This window comes from Atta cephalotes (assembly GCF_000143395.1).
Source record: "Atta cephalotes unplaced genomic scaffold scaffold00004, whole genome shotgun sequence".
Lineage (NCBI taxonomy): Eukaryota > Metazoa > Arthropoda > Insecta > Hymenoptera > Formicidae > Atta > Atta cephalotes.
The window spans coordinates 6,292,642-6,305,477 of NW_012130068.1; the positions used below are offsets into that span (position 1 = coordinate 6,292,642).

The 12,836-nt window shown below is 30.1% G+C and overlaps 2 protein-coding genes across 2 annotated transcripts in view; both read left to right on the forward strand.

Annotated features, from left to right (window-relative positions):
- The first annotated feature begins 1,383 nt into the window (after positions 1–1,383).
- On the forward strand, positions 1,384–3,033 carry LOC105626016 (radial spoke head protein 9 homolog). Its single transcript, XM_012207325.1, has 4 exons — positions 1,384–1,610; positions 1,873–2,038; positions 2,255–2,543; positions 2,873–3,033. The coding sequence occupies exons 1-4, from the start codon at positions 1,384–1,386 to the stop codon at positions 3,031–3,033; spliced, it is 843 nt and encodes a 280-aa protein (XP_012062715.1).
- Positions 3,034–8,373: 5,340 nt separating this feature from the next.
- LOC105626171 (nascent polypeptide-associated complex subunit alpha, muscle-specific form) overlaps positions 8,374–12,836 on the forward strand; it is a 119,540-nt gene continuing 115,077 nt past the window's right edge. The window contains exon 1 of the mRNA XM_012207482.1: positions 8,374–8,464. The gene's annotated coding sequence lies outside the window, so the exon portion shown is untranslated. The remainder of the gene's footprint in view (positions 8,465–12,836) is intronic.

The following is a 12,836-nucleotide window of genomic DNA, read 5'->3' on the forward strand; positions in this document are numbered from 1 at the left end:
CGCGACGTCGTCGACGTCGTCGTAGTACGTGAGNGGAGAGAGAGAGAGAGAGAGAGANAGGGGAGAGGGAGAGAGAGGAGGAGGGGATGCCAGAAGACATCAAAGACATCGTATGATGCCGACGATATTCAGATGATGATTTTGTTGATTGCTTTTTTTATTTTTGCTCTGATTTTTTTTTAATTGAGTTACTCAACATCGAAGCAAAAGTGTCGTTTTTGTTTCAATGTTGAATAATTCGATGAAAAAATTGTACAGAACTCAATAAAAAAGCAAATTAAAAATAAAGTAAAAATTTCACACTTTCGAATGCTGTATAAATTGCATTTGTGTGTAATTTTTAATTCGCGTTGTGGAAATTTCGTAAAACATTTTGAGATTTTATCTTAATTTATGTTTGTAACACTTCACAAAAGTAAGATCGTTTTCTGAAAACTGATCTAAGAGTAGAGATTTCAAAATGTAAAATGTTTTCAAACATCTCGATAATTTTTGATAAAATTATTCTTGAAATTTGCCTGCTGCTTCTCAAAAAAATTAAAATCACTTCAAATCAGCGGTAAATAGGATCAAATTTTATATTCTTCATTATTTCATATTCTTCATAATTTCATTATCTTCGCAAAAAATGGTCGCGAATCGATAATTGAAAATACATTTTAAAGCAACAACAACAAATTTTTTTAATTGCAAGTTAAGTTTACTATTTTCTCTTAAAAATGATTTTTACTCATTACACTACAATTTTTTCCACTGAGTGACTATTTGGATATGAATAGTTCTTTTCTTTTTTTAAAAATTTTTTTGTAAAAATTTTGCCTTCGATATTAGCATTATTCTTTTCAAAATTTTAGAGAAAAATACTTTTAGAGAAAAAAACGAGAAAATACATTATTCATTCCAATTTAAAAGAATTAAAGGAAGAAATTGAGCAATTACTTTTCTTAGCTGAATTATAGAATATCTTATTGTGCATAGATTTCCAGGAATATTCTTTTGTGATTATTAGGATGATATTCTTAATCCGTTCTTATTTCTTTAATTGGTTCGTGACATCTTAAGATAATCTCTAATTGTAGTCTTAGGGCGAACTTAAATATAAGATTTATCTATGAAAGCCGCCTTTATTAATCAGCTAGCTAAGTTTATAATAATTAATATTTGTATTATTTTTAAAAGTGGAGAAACGTTTTGAAAAGTGGAGAACATTTTTAAAAGAAAATTTAAAAAGGATTATATAAAAATCTAATAAAACAATAAAATCCATTATCGATACACGATATTTTAGAACACCGTTTAGTTCGTAACATTTGAAAAGAGCAATCTCGAGCGTCAGAAACTGTTAGAAATGTCGAGGTCTCTCGTCTTCGTAATTTATGTAAAATGGATTGCTTGAAGTTACTGGAAACTCTTAATATATTTGGCTGCGCTGGTGTTTGCATAAGTACTGAAAGTTCGCAACTGCTGCAGAATTCGCTACTCATTTTGCAGACAGAAAATCACTTTCAAAAATGTTATTATTGGGGTAGAATTAATGGGATACAAAACGACTATCATATCGCATATGGTTTTGAAAAGGATTGCATGAACGGTCAAATATATTATTACAGGTAAGAATTTCTTGGATTTCTTGGATTGAATTAAAGCTCTATGAAGATAAAGACATATGATATATGAAACAATTCTATAATTTTTGTAAATATTAATAAAAAAATATTCATTAATTAGAATGTTGACATTGCGAAGCTGATTTTGGGATTTGAAGAAGAGTTAATTACTTTATAAAGGGCTTTCTTTATGTCTTTTAATTTTAGTTTTAAATCAATTACAATATAAATTTTAATAACGAATTTCTGATGTTTCTTTTTGCAGTATAGATTGTATGACTTGGCTATTGCTGCCAAAAGCGACAAAAAGCGCACGATTCCTGAGCCCTCTGGCAATTAATATATTCGAAGGCGATCCGTCCATTGTCAGGAATGTTTATGATGTTAACCCACCGTTTCCGCCAAATGAGGATCCTGAGATTTATTATGATGTAATTGCGAAATGATTTTTCTTTTAAATTTCTCCGAGAAAAATCGAAAAATTGATTGAAAAATCGACCTCAAGAACTTTATTGTGAGAATAGAGCTATTTTGAATATTAATGTAGCTTAACATATGTATGTTATTTTAGTTTAAGTTATTTTATAGAGATTCGATTTAATCCTAATTTAATCTAATATAATGAAAAATGTAAAATGGTGTTTTAGGGTCCCGTGCCGAAGGAATTAAAAGAAGAAGATCGTCTTGCGGCCACTGTGGAATTAATCACGAAGGACGCTGCGATTATTCCACGAGGTGCCTGGTTTAAATGTCCGAATGGTGACATAATTGAGAATTCGAGTTTTAGCGGTCTCTGCGAGGTAGACGCCTCGAATTTGAAATCCTTTTTGCATGCCTGTTCTCCTAAGGAGAAGTGGAACGTGAATTTATCTTCCCGACCCGATTACAATTACGCGTTGGATTTTTTGGACAGCATAGATATGGATGTCCCTCAAGGTGCGATGAATTTAAAAAGAAAAAAGAATCGAGAAATGTTTAGTCAATATTATAATATTATAAATGGTAAAATTTTTGACACAGCATTGCTACAACTTTTCTAATCGATAATTTATTAGATGTATAACATGTAATAATAATAATAATAATAACTTTATTATTTATAGCCGATTTTTATAATCCGTTCTTATCTTAAGATTAAGTGCCTTAAGATGTTAATACGGCACTGTGATTTCTAACACTTTTTAAGATTGTACTTAAGACAATGTTAAATATTAAAATCGACTATAAAAATACTGAGAGAAATATCTCCATTTATTAATTTTTAGGATGTTGGAATCTGCAGTTTCTCTTAGGCAATCGCATAGCCATTTTACATAGTTTGTATTGGCATGGCATGACTTTCTTCCATAAGTTGAATTCCCCGCATCACGGATTTTTGTATGTCGGACATGGGAAGAAGAATCTAGATCTTCCGTTCATGATTTAATGCGAGACAAATGACTTTGAAAGTATAAAATGTCATATGTATGCAATATTAATAAATGATGAATTCAAATTATAAGCGTAACTATATACAACGTGACAACGATATCATTTAGCTTATTTTAATGTAATGTCTAGCAAATTAATTGATATAAAAAAAACCTAATTGCTTATTGCAAGATGTATAATTTTGTTGGAAAGCAAGTATGTGTTTTTTTTTACCTCAATTGATTTTTCTCATTATTCTGTTCATAAAAAGATTAAGATACGATTACCAAAAAAATTAAAAGTTTATGAGATATTCTATATTTCATGTAAAATGTCCCAAAATAAAATATAAAATATCTCATAAATATTGATTTTTTGATAATTCTATTTTAATTCTATGTTATATATTTTATATGTAGAATAACTATAGAAATCTAACTATATAAAAAAAATCATACAGTTCCAATTAAAGAAACAAAGATGATCTTCAAATCTTCAAAAATGCTACCGTTAAAAAAAAATTTAAAAAACTTCATGACTTCATCATATTATCTTCAATACTAAATGAATAGAAAAAAATTCATTTTGCTCTTAGAAATCATAGTTATATTATAAATAATATAATTTGTAATGAGATAATGTAGTGAATTGCAAAATCAATGCACTGGGTTGAATGATCGGTTAATCGATATGCGCATCAATTCGTAACACTATTGTCCTTAACGTCCGCTTCCTGTCACGAAAATACATTGCTTGTCGGTATTCCTGTGTCTGACTATGTCCGCTTTCGGTGACATCCTCGAATTCGCGACAACGTTAAATTTCGTGCTTCCTGCGGAATGCGTGCATCCTCGCGTCGGTCCGTCACCTAGCATTCCGTGAAAGGAAACTTGACGTAGCGATTAGCATAACTTGCGAGGAAACGAGCTGGGGGAGTCATATCGTATATCCCTGATAAGTCAATTTTATGTCACAGTAGAAAAGAATAAAATGCGATTCTGTTAATATCACTTTAACTGTAACACTCAATCAGGTATCAATTAAGTATCAATCACTGATGAAAAAACTTCCATGAAATTATTCCATCTTTTGAAATATTTTAGCGAAATTGATGAAAATTTGTTGAAATTTCATTAAAAGTGAATTTCTCAACTAACATATTAAAAAATTGCTAAAATTAAAATGAAATTTCTCTAAAATTTTACTAAAAACTAATTTTTTAATTAAAAATCACTTTAAAAAATTAAACTTAAATTTTTTCTGAAATGCTGAAATTTTATTGAAAACGTCCAAAATATTTCAGCGAAATTTTTCAAATCAGAGATTTAATGTCAAGAAAACGATATAAGATAAAGTAATGCTTTTTCATTCATTTTTCACGATAATGTTTATGTTTCTGAACAGCACATATTTAATTTGAATATTTAAAAGTTATGCTTATGTTCTCAAGAAACAATCCTGATTGACTATAATGCAGTCTACTTGACGCTATATAAATGCTTTTGATTGACTAATCGGAAGAAGGAATTTTATTAACTGAAATAAAAAAATGCTTTGAAGAGTTCGTAACAAAAAGTGAACCGTAGTTGTAATTGTAAGAACTTCACTGCAAAGAGATATTGTTTATTAGAATTTGTACATTACTTTAAAATTGAAATTGAAAGACGAAATAGCTTTGGTCTATTCAATTGTGAGACATTAGAAAGATGTTCCAATTACATGAGAAGACACAGATTTTTCAAATACTGAGAAAAATTTCTGATTGAAAATGGACAAACCAGAAAATTCTGGTTATATCAATCGGGATTCTAATAATCTTAATTAAAATGATAATAGATTCATTTATATTAGATCAGAAAATTTTTATTTGTTTATTTTCAGAATTTTAATAAATACTTTCAATCAAATCAGATTTTTTTCACACAGTGAATATACTATATATAATATATAACAGAAATATCCCACAGAAAAAAAATTAATTGGGTGGTAGCAAACCTATAATTTATTATAGAATTCAACTAAGAAGATTTGATGGTTTAATAAATCGCTAATGTTATTCCACTGTCAACTTTGCTATACTAACTTTTAATATAGAAAATTGACTGTGTATTACGACTGTAGATTTGCTGAATCAGTTAAGTTTTCAGATGTGTTTTTTTCTGTGCAGATAAATAGCTAATAGCTTCTTATAAGAAAGAAAATAGTTGCTTGGCATAAGTTTCCTTTCAGTTGCCATAAAAATGTTCATAATCTATTTGTAAGAGGAATTTGTTACTTGAGTTATCTATAACTATTGTTATCTATCTATAACTATTGTTATCAAATTGCTTGTAATCGTTGGGAACCATAAAAATTGACAAAAGAAGAAGTCGCTTTCTTCGATTGCGGATAATTTAAATAACTTGCCATCTGGAATATTTTTTATCATTTTACGCAAATTTCCCATTATTCCGCTTATATTCGCACCAGAAATATTTTGGCAAGCGTGCGCGTCGATTTTAAATTTGCATCAGGAAGTCCAGTTTATACCTACATAAATTTTTCCTAATTTGTTCAAATTCTCTTAAAGAAATGTCAAGCGAAACGTCCTGATTGTCGAAACGTTGATTATCCTACTTGCTAAAGAACTCATAAAAAGCATTCAATTTTTGATTACGTGCCGTAATAGTTTACATTTGCTACAATTTTGGAAATGTCCTACAACGTCACGCGCTGCTTACAACGTCACGCGTTCCCGCCCGCCCCGCCATCATGACAGTTTTCGTTCATAACGGAAAATACAAAAATACGTAGCACGATCGATCCTCGATTAACTGCGAATTTTACTTATTATCAGTGTACGGTGACTAACAATTTTCGTCGGGAGTGTCGATTATAATGACGAACGATTGCTAGAACGTATCGGTCATCGCGTAACCTCGTGTTCAGTGTCATTTTTTAATGATCGCATCATGAGATCAATATCATTTCGGTGACTACAGATTCGATGATGTAGGTAGTATAACGATAACCCTCAGAAATGATAATAAATCGATGTCGATTCCATTATCATTTCTGACTGAGAATGGGCTTTTCTATCATCAGCGGGAATATGATAATTCAAAAAAATATCGAGTGATTGTGGAGTTGAGTATAAATACATTAGTAGCGAATTCTTTACACTCTTGCATTGAAAACAAATTTACTGAATTTTATTAAATATTAGTTTGAATAGTACTAACAAAATATTTATTGCGTTCCAATTTTTATTTTCGCCAAAGTGTACTCCGATTCTGTAACGAATCTTCTAACAATAGTTTGGTATTGTTATATCTTATTATTGTGCAGCTTTTTTTTACCATATAATATCTACACAATGACAGTGTAACGATATCGACACGTTGCTATGTAATTTAATTTGAAGATTATAGTAATATTGAGATCCTAGGGAGTTTATCATTCGATTCTTGGAATCGATGTGTATCTTGAAACAAGGTAAAAATTATAAAAATGAGTAAATTTATTCATAATAGCTGCTTTCAGCACAGAAAGTATAGCAACAACTGTTGTAAAATTCTTCAGTATGATTGGTTTATACATTTAGATTCAAAATAAGTAAGAATACTATAATAATTCATATTGAAGAATTTTACAGCAATTGTAAATCAACACTGCTTTATCTGCTGAACATAGACAACTTTATTGATCAATATTTAGAAAATTTCCCATTTTTATCATTTTTCACCTTTTATAGATACACAATCAGTCCAAAGGTCTGTTTTTTTATGCTGCACTCTGAACCGTGCAATAATAAAAGTAAAACAAATGTATATTTACTTCAACTTATTGCATTGTGTGTACTAGTTCAGAAAGTGCAGCAATAAAAAAATCTCTAGATTCGTGTCTATTAGAGGCCTAGATAACAGAGATGCATCATTGTGTTGATTGGGTTAGATAGCCACCGTCATTTTATTTCAGTACAAGTACTCCTAACCTTATAATAATGATGACAGTAGGCTGCCAAGAATATCCATTTATTTGCCTCACATTAGTGATCCACACATTTCTTATTTCAGAATTTATTGGGAAACGACGAAACAAAAGAAATGAATTTTCTTCTTTTTGATATTTCCCTTTTTTTGTATACATTTTTACAGTCAAATACACAGCACTTTCTTTCACAAAAAAGTTCTTTAAAGAGTCACAAAATCAACACAACTTTCAAGAAAAGATTAGATTAGATTAAGTTCGATACTAAATATTCACACAAATAGCAATATTTACACCATAATATTAGTTTCTTTATTGCACTTCGACATTTTATATTGTTTTAATTTTTCTCTATATAATCTATATGTATGTACATTACAAAACTATATCTTGATGCATTAGATGCAAGTGAATTAAAAAATGCTCTGATCACGTGGTTCAGACAACCAATTAGACCATATTCTTCTATGTCGCATTTCTGTTATGTAGACCTCTAGTGTCGATCACATTAAAAAAAAGCGCCAGATCTTTAGAGTGAATTAAATAATACGCGCACCGACGAGATTATTAAAGACCAACATTCTTACAGGAGTTGCATCCTTGTGAATATTAAAATGATTAAAAGTTAAAATCAGTTTTTAACTAATAATATTGTACTAATTTTATTACTTATTAGTTTAGTAGATATAATGATACATTTATAACTCAATAATATTCGATTTTTCTTTAAAATCGTGATTTTCAATATTATCGTCAAAGTTTGATTATCCACAGAGATGATCGCAGAGAAAAAAATTATAATTTTTTTGCAATATATAGAATATTATAACTTTACAAGTATGCATATTTACTTATAGAACATTTAGGTAATAAAAAATCATGAATTTAATAATGTATGAGTCAAATATTTATGTTAATAATAATAAATTTGTATCAATTGTCGATAATATCAGCGTTTTTCAATTATTTTCAGATCCTTGAGGCTCTTTTTATACCGCCGAAAATTTGTCCAGGGTTGACAATCTTTAAAGGCTTAAACACAATAAGTATAGGCAATAAGCACCAGGAAATAACGAGCTGTCCAATCAGAGTTCTGATATGAAAATTCGATATTACATCCCAGAGCTCTGATTGGATGGCTCGATATTCCCTGTACCTATTGTGTTTAAATCTTAATAGTATCTCGTCGGTGGTATGCGTTTCGGTTGCCGGCGTTGTAGCGTTTTGAACTTTCCGCCTGCGCGATCGTCCATCGTCGTTCGCCCCGACGGCGTCGGATGGCGCCACCAGTCTGACGAGTGTCGGCGCACTTCAACTTAACCTACCGGGGGAGACGCACAAGCGCAGTCGAACCGACCAAGTCGGAAACGCAGTGACCCGGCGTCTCGGCGAGTGAAGTGTCCGTTGATTGCGGAGTGATCCTGACGTTACGGCCTGTGCCTTCTTGCGGATCTGACGAGGATACTACGCCGCGTACGGTGAGTGCTAGTGAGTAATCGCGTCGTGTTCGCGAATTCGCCCGTCGTCGCCGTGCCGGGATTTCCGTTACTTTGGCCGCGCAGACTTAGGACTTCGTAAAATTGCGAACGCGTCTGGCCGGCCCGGAGGGAAATCAGCCGGCTTCGCGAGGGCTGATTTCCCGGATCTCCCGGATCACGATCACATGGAAGATCTCGGGGAAAGTCTCGAACACGCGTCTTCGATTTGAAATACTCAGTATCGGTTCATCCGGATTGCTTCTGGAAAAAACACATTTTCTCTCCTTTTGAAACTGTTCTCCTCCCTCCCGCCACCGATGCCATAAGCGGCTTTTGCCATTCGTACGCGAGTCGAAACACACGCAAGGACTCTTCCAGGTTTTCTAAGAATTTTCCGGAAATACTGCGTATTTCTCAAGACTTTCCGCGAAATAGGAATCATCGTGACGATAGAATATTAAAATATTTAACAGGAGCACAAACTTATTTCCATTGATTATTAAAATGGAAATTTATGATAAATTAACGCACATATTGAATAAATTATTGAATAATATCGAGATTTTTGTCGAGAGTCTTTAATCTCGATCGGTTACATCGTTAAATTTTAATGAAATATTCGGAAATATTTTTTAATTGCGCATCTAGATGTAAGATATTTATTGCCGTCTCTTGTTTATGAACATTCTCCCTTTTTTGTGTTTACGCGACGGCATTTATGCGACGTGTCGTCGCGCTCGATTCAAGGTTAGCAGGGTCAAAGAAAATTACGGACCTGTCGTTGCCTGGTAAGAAGCACATTTCTTGTTCTCTTTCCCTTTCGAGAAATGCGTAGAGGGCAGTTAATTCTCCCGAGTCCATCCATTTGCCATTTTGTTGCTTCGGTGACATCTGTTTAATGCGATAAAAAGTTTATATTAAATGTATAATATGTGTGCTGAACGTCGATGTGTGAATCGATGATTTTTTTCTGAAGTCTCGTACCAAACGGATAGGACGATAAATGAAATATTTAGCACGAACTGAAAAATATCTGGATCTGGATCATATTTGATATACCTTTATTTAAAACACAGTATTTGCAATACAAGTGTATTTTGTATTTCAATGGAGCACATTAAAGTATTTTGTATTAAAATTAAAAAATCGATTTTCTATATTTTGATTCAAATGAAGGAATAAGATTGATTGTCTATCTTAGTATTTAAAATAGAAAATACAAAGTATTTTTAATCTTTCGTTATTAATACTAAAATATAAAATACAAAATACTTTTATATGCTCCCATAAAATATAAAATATTTGTGTTTTGTTGAAATATAAAATACAATTATTTTATTAATACTATTTTTTAAACAAAAGTACTTCAATAGATGTCTCCAACCCTTTTATAATATTATCTATACTCAATATGAAAAAAATGTATGTGGTATTCATAGTTATTTGATCATTGGAAACATGTCAGAAAGGTGAGTTTCTCTATCGCCTTTTAAGAAATTTCAGATAAATGATAATTTGATAGTGATTAAAAGAAATCGATAAGATTCGATTTGTTCGAAATTACTAAGTTTCATATAATCTAAAAATAAAGCTTTAGATATTAGGATAAAAATACTGTGATGTAATAATTTTTCAAATTTATTTTTAAATCTAAATATTCTTATTATATTTAAATTGCCGATCTTTTAAAAGGTTAATTTACTTCTTTTAGCAAAAATATATATTATTATATTTTTGACTTTTTTAAAATTTAAATGTACTACTTAAATATGCTATGTTAATTAATTTTAATAAAGTATATAAATTGAACATTAATATAATATATAAATTTAAATATATACATTATGTACATAATATAATCTATTTTTGTCTTTTTACAATCTTTATTATATATTAAAGGCGTGTAATTTATTATTTGCATTTATTAATATCCAATCTCTCTTATTAGTATTATTTAGTACAAATTATTTCTTATTGTTAATTTAATTGAAATAATTGGAATTTATTCTCTGATCATTCAAACTCATTTCTATTAATATAGATTAACTTTAATATCGAATTAACTTATTCTTTCTTTTTTTCTAATACTCATTTGTACCGATGTAGTTTAATTTTGATCTCTGTTCAATTAACTCTTCGATTTTTTATAATTCTAAGAATTAAAAAAAGATGAGTAAATTAAATCGAAATTAAAGTTAATTTACATTAATAAGAATAGATGTTATTGATGTTCTTAATTCTTCATAGACTTACATACTTTTACTTGGCATTTCGTTGGCATTTTGTCTCTTTTATCGAGCTCAAATTTTTTTTTACTCTTCCAGGCTTTGAAAAAAATCTAAAATTCAGAATTACTTTTCAACATCTTTGTTACATTGCCAAATAGTTATTTAACTCAAATGTGTTAAAATCTTTATTTAATAAAAATTGAAATTTGTGCCAAGAAATTTGAGTATGAAATTTCGTCTGAGCCATTAAAAAAGAAAAAAAATGTGTCTACGAAGAGTTAAGTTCGTATCATATGTAACTTGTCGGGGAGTTTCAATATAGTCATCTTTTCCACCCTCTCTGCGGAAGAGAAAACGATCTGTCATTAATTTCGCGATTCTGATAGTCGTGATCGACTTTTCATGGATCATAAGAGCGGCAATCTCGTCGCGCGGTTTTCGATTCGTTCCTGCGGTTTCGCGATTCCGTTCATCATCCGTGGTGCATTCCCTTCGTATACAGGATAGATTTATTTTTGCACATATGTCGAAGAAATCAATGGCTAACTCCAACAGCCTCTCTCTTTCTGCCTTCCTCCTCCGATAGGAAATCCTCTCGACTGGCTCTTATTTGATTCATATGCGCGGCCCGTACACGATGCGATCGCGTAGCCGATTCCGAGCACGAATCGCGAGTTCCGGTTCCTATTCAAGTAGCATCCTCCGCATCCCGGCGAATACACCGCTTGTCTTCGATGTTCTCGTCTTCCTCTTATATTATCGTGCGTGAATATCATTTTGTACGTTTTTCCTCGATATCAGCTTAGACATGATCATATATTATTAAATATTAAAGGAGCAACCCAATTCTTTGAATTAAACCCAATTCTTTGAATTAACATTTTGTTATTTTTAATTTCTGTATGTCAAAATCTGTCTGGGTAAATCAATCCATTTCTGCACAGTAAAAAAATATTTTGTATTTGTGCTGAAAACGATCCATTTTCCAAGTTCCAAAGTTCTTGTTAACATTTTGTGTTGAATTTTTAACATACTCGATTAGTTTAACATAATGTGATTATGTTATTTAAATAGTTTAAATTGATATTTAATATTTCTTAGTGTCAAAATAATACAATTTATTAGTAAATAAACAAAAAGTAAAAAAAAATAATTTTAAAAATAATTTAATATTTAAATTATTTTAAAACGTAAATTCTAAGATGAATAATAAAATATGATTTAACTTAATATATATATTATATATATATTATATATATATATATATATAAAATTTTATTGCAAAAATATGCTTCTCCACGGTTTGTTTATAAACTGTGTCAGTATTACCTATTTGTGTTAATTTTGTAAAATAATATTTGTGTTCTTTTAACATTTTGTGTTAAATTAACATAAATATGAATTGTTTCAGACATTAAAGATACTTTGATATGAAAAGTTTTAAATTATTTTAAATATATTATTTTTTATGTATATATTTTGGGTATTTATTATTTTTGGAGGAGTAAGGGTAAGTCTTTATTATTTAGATTTGATAGTGAAATGTATAAAAAAATAGTGAATGTATAAAAAAAATGTTTCAACGATGTGTAGTTATTTTCAAAGTAAACAATGTTCATGTTATGAAGGAAAATGTATCGGGCAAAGAAAGTCACGCATAATTGAAGTGGAAATTAATTATTTAATATTCTTCTTATCATCATCTATGAATCGTTTCGGGCTTCATTTCGAGCTATCTTCGTTGAATAAATCAATATAATTTAACGTTGTTTTTCAAGCTCCAAATGAAAAAATAATGAGTGTATCATGTACATTAATTGAAGGCCAAGTGTTTTAAATTCAAAAGGAGTTAAGAATTTCAATAAAAAACATTAATATATGTTGATGAAAATAATAAAAATTAATAGAAAACATTCATATTAATATATGCATTTAGTAAATAAAACTAAATTGGAGTGAAATTTGATACATATTTCCTTAAGTTTAACTCCATTATTTTGGATAGAAGCAGTGGCGATCAATGGATATGATTAAAATAACTGAAATTGGATAAATTTCATAAATATAAATATGAATTCCGCAGTATATATTTCTCATTTTTGGAATGCTTTACAGAGCAGCCTTTATCATGTCGTTCGAAGAAA

Bases quoted from the DNA above. Each gene is read 5' to 3' on its own strand.
- LOC105626016 (XM_012207325.1), top strand. From the start codon at position 1,384: ATGGATTGCTTGAAGTTACTGGAAACTCTTAATATATTTGGCTGCGCT. The intron at 2,039-2,254 runs GTAATTGCGAAA...ATGGTGTTTTAG, and splicing joins ATCCTGAGATTTATTATGAT to GGTCCCGTGCCGAAGGAATT. The intron at 2,544-2,872 runs GTGCGATGAATT...ATTAATTTTTAG, and splicing joins AGATATGGATGTCCCTCAAG to GATGTTGGAATCTGCAGTTT.